Below are 18,670 nucleotides of genomic sequence, written 5' to 3' on the forward strand. Positions count from 1 at the left end.
GGTGTCACATTATACTTACCCCCCTGGCACGTCTCTGCAGCCCCCCTGCTTCTCCTGCGGTCTCAGGCTCCTTCCTTAAGCGGTCACGAGGTACCGCTCATTAAAGTCATGAATATGCGCATATTCATGACTTTAATGAGCGGTACCATGTGACCGCTGAAGAAAGGAGCCTGAGACCTTAGGAGAAGCAGGGGGATATAGAGACTGCGTCAGGAGGGGGTAAGTATCTGCGATATTCACCTGTCCCCGGTCCACCTCTGCACACCGCTCTGTCCTCCAAGACCTCTGTCTGTAATGTTCAGTTCAGAGGGTGCGGTGACGTAGTTAGTACGCGCTGCGCCTTTTTCGCCTGAACGTCACTGACGGAGGACTCGGCAGACAGAGCGACAGCAGGGGACAGGTGAATATCTGAGGTGCTGGGGCCCTGAGCCAGCGGTGACACGACACCTGGTCCCCAGTGACGAGAGGGGAGTATGGCTTTTTTTTAATTTTTTTATTTGCAGCAGCATATGGGGCCATAATCTATGGAGCATTTTATGGGGCCATAATCTATATGAAGTATTTTATGGGGGCATAATCTATGGAGCATTTTATGGGGGCATAAAATGCTCCATAGATTATGCCCCCATAAAATGCTCTTGGTCAAATAGCCCTTACACAGCCTGGAGGTGTGTTTGGGGTCATTGTCCTGTTGAAAAATAAATGATGGTCCAACTGAAGGCATACTGAACCAGCATGTTGTGGTAGCCATGCTGGTTCAGTATGCCTTCAATTTTTAATAAATCCCCAACAGTGTCACCAGCAAAGCACCCCCACATCATCACACCTCCTCCTCCATGCCTCAGGGTGGGAACCAGGCATGTAGATTCCATCCGTTCACCTTTTCTGCGTCGCATAAAGACACGGTGGTTGGAACCAAAGATCTCAAATTTGGACTCATCAGACCAAAGCACAGATTTCCACTGGTCTAATGTCCATTCCTTGTGTTCTTTAGCCTAAACAAGTCTCTTCTGCTTGTTGCCTGTCCTTAGCAGTGGTTTCCTAGCAGCTATTTTCTCTTCATCCATGACAGCACACCTGAGAGAGGGATCAGCCCCGCCAGGACAGGAACCTACTGAAATATAAGGGGTGGCACCTGTCCCCTGCTTCAGTTGGGTTCCTGTCCTGGAAAGGAATCCCTCTGACAGCGGCGGTGCCTGTCATATGTGAAAGGTCCCAGACCCGTCCCGGCGCGGGAAGAACAGGGCTCACCTGTAGCGCCGGCCGTCATGCCCGCGGTCTCGCTCCCTCAGAGCGTCTAGTGAGGGAGAGCCGCGGGCGTCTTCCGGCCACTGACGTCAGCGGTGCAGGGCATCATGGGAGAGCGCCGGCTGACGTCTTTCTGAAGAAAGAGGCAGCGGTCGGCCGGCGGTCGCAGGGGGGAGGGGAGAAGACGCCCACCAGGACCGAGGCAGGATATTTAAAGAAAGATGGCGGCATGGCGGACGGGTAACCATGGGGTCAGAGCAGGAGCGATCGTCGTCTCTGCCTCCTTCGCAGTCCTCTGCTCACAAGCATGGCAGCCGTTCAAGCAACAGTCGGCCCAGGAGTCGGGGGACTCCTCAAGATCCAGAGAGCACAGATCACGTGCTCCTACACAGCCTCCGAGTCCGGTACCCTTGATTACGGGTGGTGAGTGATCTTTGTGAATGTTAGCAAGTTGTTAATAGGGGCCTTCTTTTGTATGTTTAAATTCCTTAGGGAAAGCCTAAGAATGCAGGGAGACAGCCCCCTAGCAAGAGACTGGCAAAAGGAATTTTGCACCAACTGCATCCAGTGAACCATGGCAGAAGAAGCGCCTAGTTTCGCAACCAACCTTAGATCGGTCATTAGGTTGGAGATGGAAGGCTCGCTTAAAGCATTGTTAAAAAAAGGGAAAAAGAATAGGAAGAATCCCCCTAGTTCTACCTCAGACTCTTCCTCGGCCTTATCCCAGGCCGAACACCCATCCTACTCCTCAGACAGTGACATGGGTGGCAAACTGTGTTTCCCAGTAGAAGAAACGGATGCTCTCCTCAAGGCCATCAGGGTGACGATGGGCCTACAGGAGGAAAAAATGGCTAAGTCCCTGGAGGATGTCATGTTTGGGGGACTACAAGAGAGGAAGAAACGAACCTTTCCAGTCAATGAAAAGGTCCAGGCACTCATCGAGAGAGAGTGGAGGAAACCCGAGAGGTCAGGGGCTCTTCCCTCCTCCTCTTAAGAGGAGGTATCCCTTTGAGCATAAGGACACAGAAATATGGGACAAAGTTCCAAAGATTGACGCAGTGGTGTCCAGATCATCCAAGAAATCGGCTCTGCCCTTGGAAGACTCAGGGGTACTTAGGGACCCGCTAGATAAAAAAGCAGATTCCTACTTAAGACATGCATGGGAAGCAGCAGCAGGAGGATTGAAGCCCGTGATAGCTGGCACCTGCACAACGCGTTCCTTAATAATTTGGCTGCAGCAATTAGAAGAGAGACTAGCGTCAAAAGTCTCAAGACAAAAAATACTGGCAGATATGTATCTTCTGCATGGGGCGGCAGCTTTTTTGGCGGACACCTCTGCTGACTCTGAGGTTGACAGCTAGGGCGGCAGGATTATCAAATGCCGCCAGGCGCGCGTTGTGGCTTAAAGGCTGTCCAGGAGATCTGCAGTCTAAAGCTAAACTGTGCTCTCTCCCATGCGATGGTTGGATTTTATTTGGGAAAAACCTAGATGACATCTTGGAGATAGCAAGTGACAAAGAGAGGCTTCTCCAGGTTTCCAGCAGATCAGAGGAGGCCGCCCTTTCGGAGAGGAAAATTCAACAGGGGCCGTCCTCCGGCAGATAGGAGATGTGAAGACAAAAAAAGGAAAAAGGAGTCCGGATTTGTTTGGTGGCGCCACCTCCACTTCAAAGAAATCCCCACAATGACGCCAGTATTCCGGTAGGGGGGAGATTGGCACTCTTTTCTCAGGCCTGAGAAGACATCTCTTCCAATACCTGGATCCTAAGCATCGTAAGGGCCCAGTCACACATAGCGATCTCGCTAACGAGATCGCTGCTGAGTCACAAGTTTTGTCACGTAACAGCGATCTCACCAGCGAGATCGCTGTGTGTGACAGCGATCAGCGACCGGCCCCACTACCGGTATTTCTGATCGCTGTAGGAAAGCCCTGGACATTTTTTTGGTCGCTGGTCTCCCGCTGGCTAGCATGCATCGCTGTGTGTGACAGGCGGGAGACCAGCGATCAGCTGGTAACTAAGGTAAACGCAGGATTTCTAAGCTCTGCGCTGTGCTTAAACCCTCTGTGTACCTTAGTTACCAGCGCGCTGATGCAGGGAGCTGGTAACTAAGGTACTCATCGGGTTTATAAGGGACGCACGTCCCTTAGAAACCCGATGTGTACCTTTTAGTTACCAGCTCCCTGCATCAGCGCGCTGGTAACTAAAGTACACAGCGACTCCGCGCGCTCGGCGTCGCTGGTCCTGATCGCTGGTGAAGCTGTCTGTTTGACAGCTCACCAGCGATCATGTAGCGACTCACCAGCGATGCTGACACGTTGATATCTTTGTCGGGATCGCTGGTGAGTCGCTATGTGTGACTGGGCCTTAAGAGAAGGCCTGAAGATCCCTTTTTTACGCCAGCCAAAAACAGCGTTTGTCATTACCCCTATCAGGAAGGCGATAGAAGAACAGTTGGCCTTAGAATCAGAAATCTTGAGCCTTGTAGAGCAGGTTCTTTCCGAAGTCCCGAGCAAACAGGAGAGAACAGGGTTCTACTCGCCCCTCTTCCTGATAAACAAACCAGACCAGTTGTTCAGACTAATCATAAACCTCAGAGGCCTCAATCAGTGGATAAAAAATCAGACCTTCAAGATGGAGTCGGTAGCTACAGCCATAAAACTGCTGCATCACGATTGTTTTATGGCCGTAGTCGATTTAAAGGATGCATACTATCACATCCCCCATCCACCCAGATTATCAAAAATATTTGAGTGGCTCTCTATATCCAGGGCATTTTCAATTCGGAGCCCTTCCGTTTGGCATATCCATAGCCCCGAGAGTATTTACCAAAGTCGTAGCGGAAATGACAGCCTTCCTCCGAATTCATGACACGATCATACAGTTGTGGCCAAAAGTATTGACACCCCTGCAGTTCTGTCAGACAATACTCAGTTTCTTCCTGAAAACGATTGCAAACACAAATTCTTTATTATTATCTTCATTTAATTTGTCTTAAATGAAAAAACACAAAAAGAATTGTCCTAAAGCCAAATTGGATATAATTCCACACCAAACATAAAAAAGAGGGTGGACATAAGTATTGGCACTGTTTGAAAAATCATGTGATGCTTCTCTAATTTATGTAATTAACAGCACCTATAACTTACCTGTGGCACCTAACAGGTGTTGGCAATAACTAAATCACACTTGCAGCCAGTTGACATGGATTAAAGTTGACTCAACCTCTGTCCTGTGTCCTTGTGTACCACATTGAGCATGGAGAAAAGAAAGAAGACCAAATAACTGTCTGAGGACTTGAGAAACCAAATTGTGAGGACGCATGAGCAATCTCAAGGCTACAAATCCATCTCCAAAGACCTGAATGTTCCTGTGTCTACCGTGCACAGTGTCATCAAGAAGTTTAAAGCCCATGGCACTGTGGCTAACCTCCCTAGATGTGGACGAAAAGAAAAATTGACAAGAGATTTCAACGCAAAATTGTGCAGATGTTGGATAAAGAACCTCCACTAACATCCAAACAAGTTCAAGCTGCCCTGCAGTCCGAGGGTACAACAGTATCAACCCGTACTATCCACGGCGTCTGAATGAAAAGGGACTGTATGGTAGGAGACCCAGGAAGACCCCACTTCTTACCCCGAGACACAAAAAAGCCAGGCTGGAGTTTACCAAAACTTACCTGAAAAAGCCTAAAACATTTTGGAAGAATGTTCTCTTGTCAGATGAGACAAAAGTAGAGCTTTTTGGGCAAAGGCATCAACATAGAGTTTACAGGAGAAAAAAAAGAGGCATTCAAAGAAAAGAACACGGTCCCTACAGTCAAACATGGGGAGGTTCCCTGATGTTTTGGGGTTGCTTTGCTGCCTCTGGCACTGGACTGCTTGACCGTGTGCATGGCATTATGAAGTCTGAAGACTACCAACAAATTTTGCAGCATAATGTAGGGCCCAGTGTGAGAAAGCTGGGTCTCCCTCAGAGGTCATCGGTCTTCCAGCAGGAAAATGACTCAAAACACACTTCAAAAAGCAGTAGAAAATGGTTTGAGAGAAGGCACTGGAGACTTCTAAGGTGGCCAGCAATGAATCCAGACCTGAATCCCATAGAACACCTGTGGAGAGATCTAAAAATGGCAGTTTGGAGAAGGCACCCTTCAAATATCAGGGACCTGGAGCAGTTTGCCAAAGAAGAATGGTCTAAAATTACAGCCGAGCATTGTAAGAAACTCATTGATGGTTACCGGAAGCGGTTGGTCTGTTATTTTGGATAAAGGTTGTGCAACCAAGTATTAGGCTGAGGGTGCCAATACTTTTATCTGGCCCATTTTTGGAGTTTTGTGTGACATGATCAATGTTTTGCTTTTTGCTTCATTCTCTTTTGTGTTTTTTCATTTAAGACAAATTAAATGAAGATAATACCAAAGAATTTGTGATTGCAATCATTTTCAGGAAGAAGCTGAGTATTATCTGACAGAATGGCAGGGGTTTCAATACTTTTGGCCACAACTGTAATACCCTATTTGGACGATTTCCTAATAGTGGGCAGCTCAGAAGACCACTGTACAATACAGTTGAGACGAGTAACCGACACCCTACAGAAACTGGAGTGTATGGTAAATGTCAAAAAATCGAAACTACAGCCCCTAAAAAAGCAGACCTTTCTAGGTTTTATCCTGGATTCAGAGCAACAAGCCTGTCTACTGCCAGAGGCCAAAATAGAGAAGGTGGAGAATGTGACCTTGGCTGCCCGAGACCAACCTCGCATGACCCTGAGGAACGCGATGTCGTTGCTAGGTACCCTGACATCCTGTATCCCGGCGGTCAGGTGGGCACAATTTCACACCCGACAGCTTCAAGAGGAGGTTCTATCAGCACAAAGATCGCCAAGAGGGCGTTTAGTAGGAAGACTGGAGCTTTCCTTAGAGGTCAGGGACTCTCTCAACTGGTGGTTAGACAGGACAAACTTGTCATCAGGGATGCCATGGGACAGACCAGTGACCGACATAATTCTGACAGATGCGAGCTCCTCAGGGTGGGGGGCACACCTAAGGGGTCATGTGGCCCAGGGGTCCTGGGGGCCTCAAGAACAGGGAGCATCTTCCAACTTGAGAGAACTCTGGGCAGTAAGCAAAGCCCTAAGAGACTTTATTCCCCTTCTCAGTGGCCGCAATGTCCGGTTCATGTCGGACAACAAAGTAACAGTGGCATACATCAATCACCAGGGGGGTACAAGATCACACTCCCTAATGAAGGCAGCCAGCGACATTTTTCACAGAGCAGAACAGCACCTACTTTCTCTAGCGGCATTGCACATAAAGGGGGCAGAAAATATAGAAGCCGATTTTTCCTGAGCCGCAATACACTGAAGCAAGGGGAATGGGCTCTAAATCGGTCCGTTTTTCAAAAGATAATACGGCTATGGGGGGAACCGGTGATAGACCTCTGCGCCAACCAAAACAGGCAAGTGGAGAAATTCTGCTCACTAAACCCAAGGGAAAAGCCTTGGGCGGTGGACTCATTGCAGATTCCGTGGGACTTCAGGCTAGCCTATGCTTTTCCCCAGTGACTCTGATCCCAGCGGTAGTGAGAAAGATCAGGAAAGATCAAGCCAGGGTGATCCTAATAGCCCCATTTTGGCCAAAAAGGCCCTGGTTCTCTCTGCTGTGAATGATGTCCCTCTCAGATCCATGGATTCTGCCGGAAATCCCGGACCTGGTAACTCAAGGTCCAATATTCCATGCTCAGGTCAAGGGATTCCATCTGACGGCGTGGAATTTGAGAGGTCACTTCTAATGGATAGTGGGTTCTCTCCTGGGTTGGTGGCCACCCTGCCAAAAAGTAGGAAACCGGTAACGACTAATATCTACGGCAGAACATGGAATAAATTGCTGCAGTTCCTAAGTAAGCCGTTAGAGCAAGAGCCCCCAATTAGTGACATCTTTGAGTTTTTACCATCAGGATTACAGCTGGGGTTAGCGGTAAATACTCTTAAAGTTCAAGTATCCGCACTGGGCGCGCTTTATAACTGCAATTTGCCGGCAAACAGATGGGTAGCTAGATTCTAAAAAGACATACTGATAGGGAATTTAGATTGTGAGCCCCATCGGGGACAGTGATGATAATATGTGCAAATTGTAAAGCGCTGCGGAATATGTTAGCGCTATATAAAAATAAAGATTATTATTATTATTAATGAAGTCCTGCCATAGGTCTAGACCTATCCCAATACCTAGAATAGCCCCTTGAGTGCTAAACCTGGTACTAGAGGCCCTTACAAAAGAACCATATGAGCCTATTCAACAACTACCCATAAAGTATCTTGCCCTAAAAACGATTATTTTAGTGGCCCTTACATCAGCCCGAAGAATAAGTGACTTGCAGGCTCTCTCAGTAAATCCACCTTATACACAAGTTTTTCAGGACAGAGTGGTATTAAAAACAGACTCCGCTTATCTACCTAAGGTAGTATCAGATTTTCATCGAAGTCAGGAGATTGTCCTTCCTTCCTTTTGCGAAAATCCAAAAAATCCAGGGGAGGAAAAATTCCACAATTTGGACGTTAAGAGAGCTCTGCTAGAATATATATGTGTCACTAGCCAGTGGAGGAGGTCCCGTCCCTATTTGTAGCCTTTCAGGGTGCCAGAAAGGGCTATGGAGTATCAAAAGGGACTATTGCCAGATGGATTAGGGAGGCCATTAGTATAGCCTACTCAGCTAGTGGTGTTCCGATTCCTGACGGCATCAAGGCTCATTCCATCAGAGCCGTGGCGACCTGGGCTGAAAAGGCAGAGGTATCGATTGATCAAATTTGTAAGGCCGCCACCTGGGCCTCACCATCAACCTTGTTTAAACACTATAGATTAAACCTATTCTCCTTTCCAAAAATCTCTCAGGTGTGCTGTCATGGGTGAAGGGAAAACTACCATGGTAACTTGCCGGTCTTTCCAGAACCCATGACAGCACCCATATATTTCCCCCCCCCCTTTTCACCTTATAGGTGTGCACGTTAATAGGGTGTATTTGTGTGATGTGGTGTTGGCTAAACATGTGACTAACTGGGAAGTCCTCTCATGCTCTGTAACCAACTGAAGCGGGGGAGAGGTGCCGCCCCTTATATTTCAGTAGGTTCCTGTCCTGGTGGGGGGGATCCCTCTCTCAGGTGTGCTGTCATGGGTTCCGGAAAACCCGGCTACCAGTAAGTAACCATGGTGGTTTTACCATGAAGGCCTGCTGCACAAAGTCTCCTCTTAACAGTTGTTGTAGAGATGTGTCTGCTGCTAGAACTGTATGGCATTGACCTGGTCTCTAATCTGAGCTGCTGCTAACCTGCGATTTCTGAGGCTGGTGACTTATCCTCCGCAGCAGAGGTGACTCTTGGTCTTCCTTTCCTGGGGCGGTCCTCATGTGAGCCAGTTTCTTTGTAGCGCTTGATGTTTTTTGCCACTGCACTTGGGGACACTTTCAAAGTTTTCCCAATTTTTCGGACCGACTGACCTTCATTTCTTAAAGTAATGATGGCCACTCGTTTTTTTTAGCTGCTTTTTTCTTGCCATATTACAAATTCTAACAGTCTATTCAGTAGGACTATCAGCTGTGTATCCACCAAACTTCTGCACAACACAACTGATGGTCCCAACCCCATTTATAAGGCAAGAAATCCCACTTATTAAACCTGACAGGGCATACCTGTGAAGTGAAAACCATTTCCAGTGACAACCTCTTGAAGCTCATCAAGAGAATGCCAAGAGTGTGCAAAGCAGTAATCAAAGCAAAAGGTGGCTACTTTGAAGAACATAGAAGACATATTTTCAGTTGGTTCACACTTTTTTGTTAATTACAGTATATAATTCCACATGTGTTAATTCAGTTTTGATGCCTTCAGAGTGAATCTACAATTTTCATAGTCATGAAAATAAAGAAAATCTTTGAATGAGAAGGTGTATTCAAAATTTTGGTGTTTGTTTGTGTGTGTGTGTGTATATATATATATATATATATATATATATATATATATATTACAGTGCCTACAAGTAGTATTCAACCCCCTGCAGATTTAGCAGGTTTGATAAGATGCAAATAAGTTAGAGCCTTCAAACTTCACGCAAGAGCAGGATTTATTAACAGATGCATAAATCTTACAAACCAAAAAGTTATGTTGCTCAGTTAAATTTTAATAAATTTTAAACATAAAAGTGTGGGTCAATTATTATTCAACCCCTAGGTTTAATATTTTGTGGAATAACCCTTGTTTGCAATTACAGCTAATAATCGTCTTTTATAAGACCTGATCAGGCCGGCACAGGTCTCTGGAGTTATCTTGGCCCACTCCTCCATGCAGATCTTCTCCAAGTTATTTGGGTGTCTCATGTGGACTTTAATCTTGAGCTCCTTCCACAAGTTTTCAATTGGGTTAAGGTTAGGAGACTGACTAGGCCACTCCAACACCTTGATTTTTTTCCTCTTGAACCAGGCCTTGGTTTTGTTGGCTGTGTGCTTTGGGTCGTTGTCTTGTTGGAAGATGAAATGACGACCCATCTTAAGATCCTTGATGGAGGAGCGGAGGTTCTTGGCCAAAATCTCCAGGTAGGCCGTGCTATCCATCTTCCCATGGATGCGGACCAGATGGCCAGGCCCCTTGGCTGAGAAACAGCCCCACAGCATGATGCTGCCACCACCATGATTGACTGTAGGGATGGTATTCTTGGGGTCGTGTGCAGTGCCATCCAGTCTCCAAACGTCACGTGTGTGGTTGGCACCAAAGATCTCGATCTTGGTCTCATCAGACCAGAGAACCTTGAACCAGTCTGTCTCAGAGTCCTCCAAGTGATCATGAGCAAACTGTAGACGAGCCTTGACATGATGCTTTGAAAGTAAAGGTACCTTACGGGCTCATCTGGAACGAAGACCATTGCGGTGGAGTACGTTACTTATGGTATTGACTGAAACCAATGTCCCCACTGCCATGAGATCTTCCCGGAGCTCCTTCCTTGTTGTCCTTGGGTTAGCCTTGACTCTTCGGACAAGCCTGGCCTCGGCACGGGAGGAAACTTTCAAAGGCTGTCCAGGCCGTGGAAGGCTAACAGTAGTTCCATAAGCCTTCCACTTCCGGATGATGCTCCCAACAGTGGAGACAGGTAGGCCCAACTCCTTGGAAAGGGTTTTGTACCCCTTGCCAGCCTTGTGACCCTCCACGATCTTGTCTCTGATGGCCTTGGAATGCTCCTTTGTCTTTCCCATGTTGACCATGTATGAGTGCTGTTCACAAGTTTGGGGAGGGTCTTAAATAGTCAGAAAAGGCTGGAAAAAGAGATAATTAATCCAAACATGTGAAGCTCATTGTTCTTTGTGCCTGAAATACTTCTTAATACTTTAGGGGAACCAAACAGAATTCTGGTGGTTTGAGGGGTTGAATAATAAATGACCCTCTGAATAAACTTTTCACAATTTAAAAAAAAATTAAACAAAGAAATAACATTCTTTTTTGCTGCAGTGCATTTCACACTTCCAGGCTGATCTACAGTCCAAATGTCACAATGCCAAGTTAATTCCGAATGTGTAAACCTGCTAAATCTGCAGGGGGTTGAATACTACTTGTAGGCACTGTGTGTGTGTATATATATATATATATATATATATATATATATATATATATATATATATATATATATATAATCCATGACTTATCTCAGCTAAGACGAAGCCTAGATCCTCAGGCTACATAGTCATGAAAATAAAGAAAATCTCTTGAATGAGAAGGTGTATTCAAAATTTTGGTATATATATATATATATATATATAATATATTACATGACTTATCTCAGCTAAGACGAAGCCTAGATCCTCAGGCTACATTCACACCATGGGCGTAGCCAGGATCAAACCTGGAGGGGGGGGGGGGGGCAGAACCTCATACTGCACACCTCAGCTGCTGCAGAACTTCATACTGCACACCCCTACACTTGAAAATAAAACCTGCATTTTAAGATGTGGTGATGAATGCAGTCTATTTATTCCAACTCTCAATTGATGTTGATGTGTTAATGAAGACGAGCAATGCCTGTCCTGGGCGTCCTTTTGGGCAGCTATGAGGTGTACCTGACTGGTGCTAAAAAAAAAAATAAAATAGAAAAGTTAGTCTGTGTGCTACCCGGCTTTCATTCTTTTTTGTACAGATAAGATATGGATAGAGCAGATTTATAATCTGCTTTTGCTATTGAAAACATTATCTATGAGCTCAAAAACCTTTCAGGCAATGTGGTTTTTGAAAAAGCTTATCTGCTTTTGCAGCTGAAAAACGTATCCTCAAAAAGCGCTGTGTGTCAGTGTAGCCTTAGACCAGGAATAGAACACCCATTTATGGGACATTTCATAACTTTCCCAAATTCCTATGAAAAATTATTCAGCACATTCTGCACTGAACTACTGTACCCAATTTATTATATATTTTAGGAGCCTGAGTCGGTCCATTTTATACCGACTCCGACTCCACAGCCCTGGTATTTTGTATGGAGCATCTTATGGGGCCATCATGAACTGTATGGAGCATTATATGGGGCTTCTGATTCAATATGGATATTCAAAAACATTTAAAGGGAATCTGTCACCCTTTTTATCCCCTATTAGCTGCCGGCATAGACATCGGGGGCTTATCTACAGATTCTGTAATGCTGTAGATAAGCCCCCGATGTAACCTGAAAGAGAAGAAAAACCCGTTATATTATACTCACCGAGGTGGGCGGTCAGGTCCGATGGGTGTTGCGGTCCGGTCTGGCGCCTCCCTTCTTCATGCGATGACGTCCTCTTCTCCCCTCTTGAAATGGCTCCGGCGCAGGCGCATTGCTCTGCCCTGTTGAGGGCAGAGCAGAATTCTGCAGTGCGCAGGCGCCAGACCTCTCCCGACGCCTGCGCACTGCAGGACACTGCTCTGCCCTCAACAGGGCAAAGCAGTGCGACTGCGCCGGAGCCATTACAGGATGGGAGAAGAGGACGTCATCGCATGAAGAAGGGAGGTGCCGGACGGGACGGCGACACCCATTGGACCGGACCGCCCACCTCGGTGAGTATAATATAACGCGTTTTTCTTCTCTTTCAGGTTACATTGGGGGCTTATCTACAGCATTCCAGAATGCTCTAAACCAAAATATCAAAACATACATATTTATCATAATTGGCCAGGAGTCGGTGAAATCCCACTCTAACTCCCCCTTAATATATGGACATAAGAATAAATGTGGAGTACTCCCAATAGCATGCAAACAAAAAGAACAAGTGGAGTAACCATAAACCACAACAAAAGATGAGATAAGTTATATAGAAAACACATCTTTATTAAAGATAAAAATATCAAACACTTATAATGCATGAGGTATATAGAGGGTGCAATCCAGAAACAACAGACAGTGAAGAGTCACCATGGTACAAATAGACAGCGGCAAAAGAATAATACAAGTATGGGTCCCAATGTATAGGATACAAGGTATTAGAATAGGCCTAAATGGCAATGCAGCAATCCCATATCAAGATGCAGACATGAACAATCATTAACAGCCTATTACAACATGCACCCCATGCGGGTCAAGTAAAAATAAGTTCACAAGGATATATATCCATATGTCCACATAAAGCGCAGTGTCACTCACCCATATTGCCACAGTGCCCAGGTGAGGCGCCGACCTGGGCACTGTGGCAATATGGGTGAGTGACACTGTGCTTTATGTGGACATATGGATATATATCCTTGTGAACTTATTTTTACTTGACCCGCATGGGGTGCATGTTGTAATAGGCTGTTAATGATTGTTCATGTCTGCATCTTGATATGGGATTGCTGCATTGCCATTTAGGCCTATTCTAATACCTTGTATCCTATACATTGGGACCCATACTTGTATTATTCTTTTGCCGCTGTCTATTTGTACCATGGTGACTCTTCACTGTCTGTTGTTTCTGGATTGCACCCTCTATATACCTCATGCATTATAAGTGTTTGATATTTTTAACTTTAATAAAGATGTGTTTTCTATATAACTTATCTCATCTTTTGTTGTGGTTTATGGTTACTCCACTTGTTCTTTTTGTTTGCAGCATTACAGAATGCTGTAGATAAGCCACCGATGTCTATGCCGGCAGCTGCAAGGTCAAAAAAAAGGGTGACTGATTCCCTTTAGCCTACTGATGTCTCAATTAATTTTACTTTTATTGGTATATATTTTTGTTTTTGAAATTTACCAGTAGCTGCTGCATTTTACACCCTAGGCTTATACGCGAGTCAATAAGTTTTCCCAGTTTTTTTGGGCATAATTAAGGGGGTTGGCTTATACAAAAGTATATATGGTACGTTTTTTTGATCGCCCGTTATTGCATTTTAATGCAATGTCGCAGTGACCCAAAAAAAGGTAATTCTGGTGTTTCAATTTTTTTCTTGCTACGCCATTTAGCGATCAGGTTAAACCTTTTTTTCATTGATCGGGCGGATAATATATATATTTAAAACTTTTTTTTTTTTTACTTTTGGCATGCTTCAATAGCCTCCATGGGAGGCTAGAAGCTCTGGTTGTTATGCCGACGCACCAATGACCCCCGATCACGTGACTGGGGTCAGCGGTGCGCGTATTTCCAGCCCGATGGCCGGAAGCGCGTGTTAAATGCTGCTGAAAGCGGCATTTAACTAGTTAATAGGCGTGGGTGGATCACGATTCCACCCGTTCCTTTTGTGGGCACATGTCAGCTGTTCAAAACATCTGGCTTGTCCCGGCTTTGATGCGGGCTCTCCGCCGGAGCCACATCAAAGCGGGGGTACTGCCATTGGACATACTATTCCGTCCATTGGCAGTAAGGGGTTTAAAAAAAAAAAAATAGCAGTAGCAGCTATCGGTGTATATAGTGGTGATCCAATACGTTACTGCTCAGGCGTTGGTGGCACCATCTTGCAAGAGAAAAAAAACTAATTTCCTCCTCCAAGATGGCGCCGTCCACACCTGCATCGAATCACCGATGGCTGCTAATGCGCAGGTCTGGTGGGTGCCATTTTCTAATGGATTTTTTTGGCAATATTCAGGATAACCTTAACCACATTAGTTATACAAACCGCACATATGTGATCATGCTACAGCGCAGCCGCCACTGCCTGTGCCTGCCTGCAGAAGGGTTTTTTCTTTCAATATGTATATAATATAATCATGATGTAAACTAGGGGGTAGGTCAGTGATGGATCAGTACGTGTTTCTCAACGCAAGCAATGACTAGCCAGGTCTTTCCCCAGGAAGGAACAACCACGGGAAGGGCAGTCTCTAATGAAGGAAACCACCTATGCCAAAACATGGTATCCATCCACAGACAGCTGTTTCGGGGTATTGCCCCTCATCAGTGTGGAGTAGGAAACTGGCTAGTAGGAGCAATGTCTAGTAAAAGACTGGGGAAATTGAGGATGAATGAACTCATGGAGATCAACATCCAACACTGCGGAGACACCATCACGTGTTTCTCAACGCAGTGATTCTAGAGCAATGCCCCCATCCCTTATGGGAAATATGCAAAAACATGCAAAACACAAGCCGCGGAGACACCATCACATGTTTCTCAACGTAAGCAATGGCTAACCAGGTCTTTCCCTGGGAAGGAACAACCACGGGAAGGGCAGTCTCCAATGAAGGAAACCACCTATGCCAAAACATGGTATCCATCCACAATGACCTGGCTAGTCATTGCTTGCGTTGAGAAACGTGATGGTGTCTCTGCGGCTTGTGTTTTGCATGTTTTTGCATATTTCCCATAAGGGATGGGGGCATTGCTCTAGAATCACTGCGTTGAGAAACATGTGATGGTGTCTCCGCAGTGTTGGATGTTGATCTCCATGAGTTCATTCATCCTCATTTTTCACAGTGATGGATCAGTGACCTGTCAGAAACTATACATATGGGGTACGAGCATTATCATTAACTCAAAACTGAGAAAACTTAAGGTCCCGTTACATTTAGAGATGCACCAGTGATCCCGACAACGATACGACCCGTTCAGGATCGCTGGTGCATCGCTAAATGGTTGCTAGTGAGCTGCCAAACAGGTAGATCTCACCAGCGACGTAGCAGCGGTCGGCGGTCATCACTTACTGTACCTGTCAGACGGCAGCTCTGGTGACTACTTCCTCCCGCGTCCATGGAGTCACTTGTCGGCGCCAGCAGGACGCCGACGACGAGAAATGGACCAGGACGATCTCGCGCGATCAACGATAACCAGCGGGGGGGCCGGTCGGAGATAAGTGTCACATGTAGCGATATCGCTACTGATATCGCAGTTGCGTCACAAAATCGGTGACGCTTCTGCGATGTCGCTAGCGATATCGCTATGTTTAAAAGGCCCTTTTAGAATGAATACAGATTACACAACAACAAGACTGATTTCATCACCCAGGTATCATTGTAATCAGTATAACGGCGCCGACCTGACACTGTCTGTAGGTTACTGTGCACAATCCTGCTGACAGGTTCCCTTTAACTTACATATCGGGGATTAAAATGATTTTCTGACACAAGTCAGCTTCTACCTTTTGCATATAAAAACACTATTAGAATGCACAGGAGCTAATTTGATGGCTATTGATGGTGGTGTGGGAATCTTATGACCGGTGCTTTGGAGGAAGCAGCTGGTTCTGAGCAATTTTGGCCATCTTCGCTCTTCCGCTGCTGCATGGGAGTGCTCACAGTTTCGGCCACTGGTTTTGCTGCTCCTGTCAATCAGGAGGACAATGTCCTTGACCAGCAGGAAGCTGTGCAGCTGGGGAGCGGTGCTCTCCTGAAGATACAAACCCAGGACAGGCCTTTTAATGTTTCCCTGTGGCGGTTGCCTCAGGGAATTAACCTATTGCTGCAGATTGGCATATAGGCAGATCTTCCCTGGCTCGGCTACTTTATACACATGGTTTAATACTTGTGTGATATTTTATGCATGGATCAATGGTCTGTTTTCTCAAAGTCATAAAGAATGGAAAGTTCTGATTTAGGGTTAAAATATATAACTAATATGTATTTAGCAACTTTTTTTTTTTTAAATAAATTGCATGACTTTCCTTACTTCTGCCTAACTTATTTTCCTTGTCTCCTGAAAAGTCTCCTTCAAAATGGTATTGGAAGTTAGTACCTGTAAGTGAAGCCCCTCTCTGTGACCGTCATCCATCCACCCTTGGCACACTCTCATTGTAGCGTAACTGCAGTCAGCTTCTCCATACTCTCTCTCCACGTCTGCCGCCGAGTAGCATGAAACAGAACGACAAAGCCGCCCCTCCAAAAAGAAAAAGAAAAATACATTATATATATATATATATATATATATATATATATTTATTTATTTATTTATTTCTATATCCAAAAATTTGGGCCCAGACATTATTGGAATTGTGTGCCGTATATGTACGTAATATCCACACGAGGAAGAGAAACCACCCTGGCGTTGCCCATGGCTCTGTGCTTTTGTCCATCTGTCTTTCTCTGTGACTGATCTCTCATCTAACCCATCGTTTGTTCATTAACCGGTTGTTCTCTCTGTTCCATCCGTGTCTGTAAAAGCCTGGTCTAATGCATGCACTAGCGCATTGCATGCTGGAACCTGTGGAGTTTGCACGAGTGGTATAGTATTTAATCTCTTCCTACCTAACATATCTGACCTGTGGGAGCACGATCAGACATCCTTTTTTTTTTTTTTTTTTTTTTTTTTTTTTTTTTTAAATATATTATCCCCTCTTTCAATCCTGCTGCCATTCCCACCAGTGCCTCCCCTTTTTTTTTTTTTTTTTTTTCTGTTTGTTCCCCTTTCTCCTGTGTGGCTAAGATGGTGTGCACTACAGTCTCTCTCTCTCGCCACGTGTGGTCGAAAAATTTTTAAAGTCTGAAAATGTTTGCCTCACATTGGACATATTCAGTCTCTTGCTCTCCTGCCGACGCTCAGCTTACTAATGCATCATATTAGGATGACGTACGGTCAGTAGGACTTTAGTCGCCTGTTTTCCCTGCGTTCATTTTTATGTTAGTGCCACACACACATTTTTAGAGGAATATATATTTAACCTTCTTAGAAGTATTTTGTGGGGTTGTGTACAATGAGATATATATAATTTATTTGCAATTGATCTTTATTATATTATTAGAGGTAATCATTTACCACCCAAGCCATAGACCTACTTTTCTCCTACGCCTCATTGGGGGACACAGAGACAGTGGGTGTTTATGCTGCTGGCCACTAGGAGGACACTAAGTAAACCAGAAAAAAGTTCGCTCCTCCCCTGCAGTATACACCCTCTCACAGGATGAGATTTCTCCAGTTCTTTGCTTAGTGTCTGTAGGAGGCACTTGGGTCTGGTTTCAGACCCCACAGTTTTTATTTTATTTTTTAATTTTCTGTGAATTTTTTTTTATTTAACGGAGTGAAGGGGGCGACGGTTCCTTTCTACGGCCCGCTCTCCCCCGAACCAACAGGCAAGCACGCGGAGTATACCTCCCCATACACTTTCCTGCGAAGAATGGGGCTGATTCCTCTGACGATGGTTCCCTTACGGTCGGTACTCCACGGATACGAGGGCAAGCGCAACAAGACGTAGCACAGGAGTGCATGGAGAAGGACTTGAGCAGAGCTTTTTCGGATGCCCTGAATCAGCCCCAGAGCTCTCCATACCCCTACCACAGGGTGGATCGATTGAGCATACCCCCTTTAAGACCACCTCCAGCTCTGCTACATCGCCCGGAGGATGAGAGGCAAGAAGACCCCGGACAGCGACGACCTGCCTGGGCACAGGAGTGGAAGTATGGGGTCGGGTCCTGCCCCCCGGGAAAAGCGCTGACTTAATGTCAGCAGCGGTGCACCGGTGGTCCATCGCGGCTCCCCCCCCCCCCCCCTGCTCTCGACACTCGGGTAGGCCAAAAACTTAGTCCCCAGCTTTTCTGGCCTACTAGGCCGCAATTTGATTAGCGCCCCCTCCTCTTGGCGCCTCTCATTACTTACGATCTGCCCTCAGATTAAAGCTTAACCCCTTCATGGCACATTCCCTGCAGATGCAGACAGACTGCTGTTAACCCTTTCAGGAGCGCTATGCCTCAATCTAAGGAGGCTAAACGGGATGTTAAAAAGCACACTGCGTTTTTTACCGTGTGTACCACTTGCAAGTCTGCCTTACCCAGTGCACAGACTAATCCGTTATGCACGGAATGCGCCCTGACCTGCGCTCCAATGTCTCTCGCTGCCGCTGCTGACGGGCTTCCTGTGTCCCTGTCACGGTCGGTGGAGTCTCTGACCCAGGGCGTCCTTACCTCCCGAGGAGGACTCTGGCGTCGGCCGGGAACCGTTTCCCAGCAGGGACCATACTCGTCCAAGGGACGGTCAGCGCCTCAGCGTCGGTGACTCCTGTCCCTCGCTCGCCCTCTCCTGAGGTTCACAGCAAGC

The 18,670-nt window shown here is 46.0% G+C and overlaps 1 protein-coding gene across 3 annotated transcripts in view; it reads left to right on the plus strand.

Moving 5' to 3' along the window:
* The window catches only part of CAMSAP1 (calmodulin regulated spectrin associated protein 1), a 110,009-nt gene that overhangs the window by 65,079 nt on the left and 26,260 nt on the right, over positions 1-18,670 (plus strand). For 2 of the 3 annotated variants that reach the window (XM_073541136.1, XM_073541135.1), the window contains exon 6: positions 16,348-16,380. The exons of the other annotated variant lie outside the window; for it this stretch is intronic. In XM_073541136.1, the coding sequence (XP_073397237.1) occupies positions 16,348-16,380 (33 nt within the window). The remainder of the gene's footprint in view (positions 1-16,347; positions 16,381-18,670) is intronic. 3 annotated transcript variants of the gene reach the window in all.

The sequence above is a fragment of the Dendrobates tinctorius genome, unplaced genomic scaffold, assembly GCF_039654945.1.
Source record: "Dendrobates tinctorius isolate UK_male_01 unplaced genomic scaffold, ASM3965494v1 ptg000120l, whole genome shotgun sequence".
Classification (NCBI taxonomy): domain Eukaryota; kingdom Metazoa; phylum Chordata; class Amphibia; order Anura; family Dendrobatidae; genus Dendrobates; species Dendrobates tinctorius.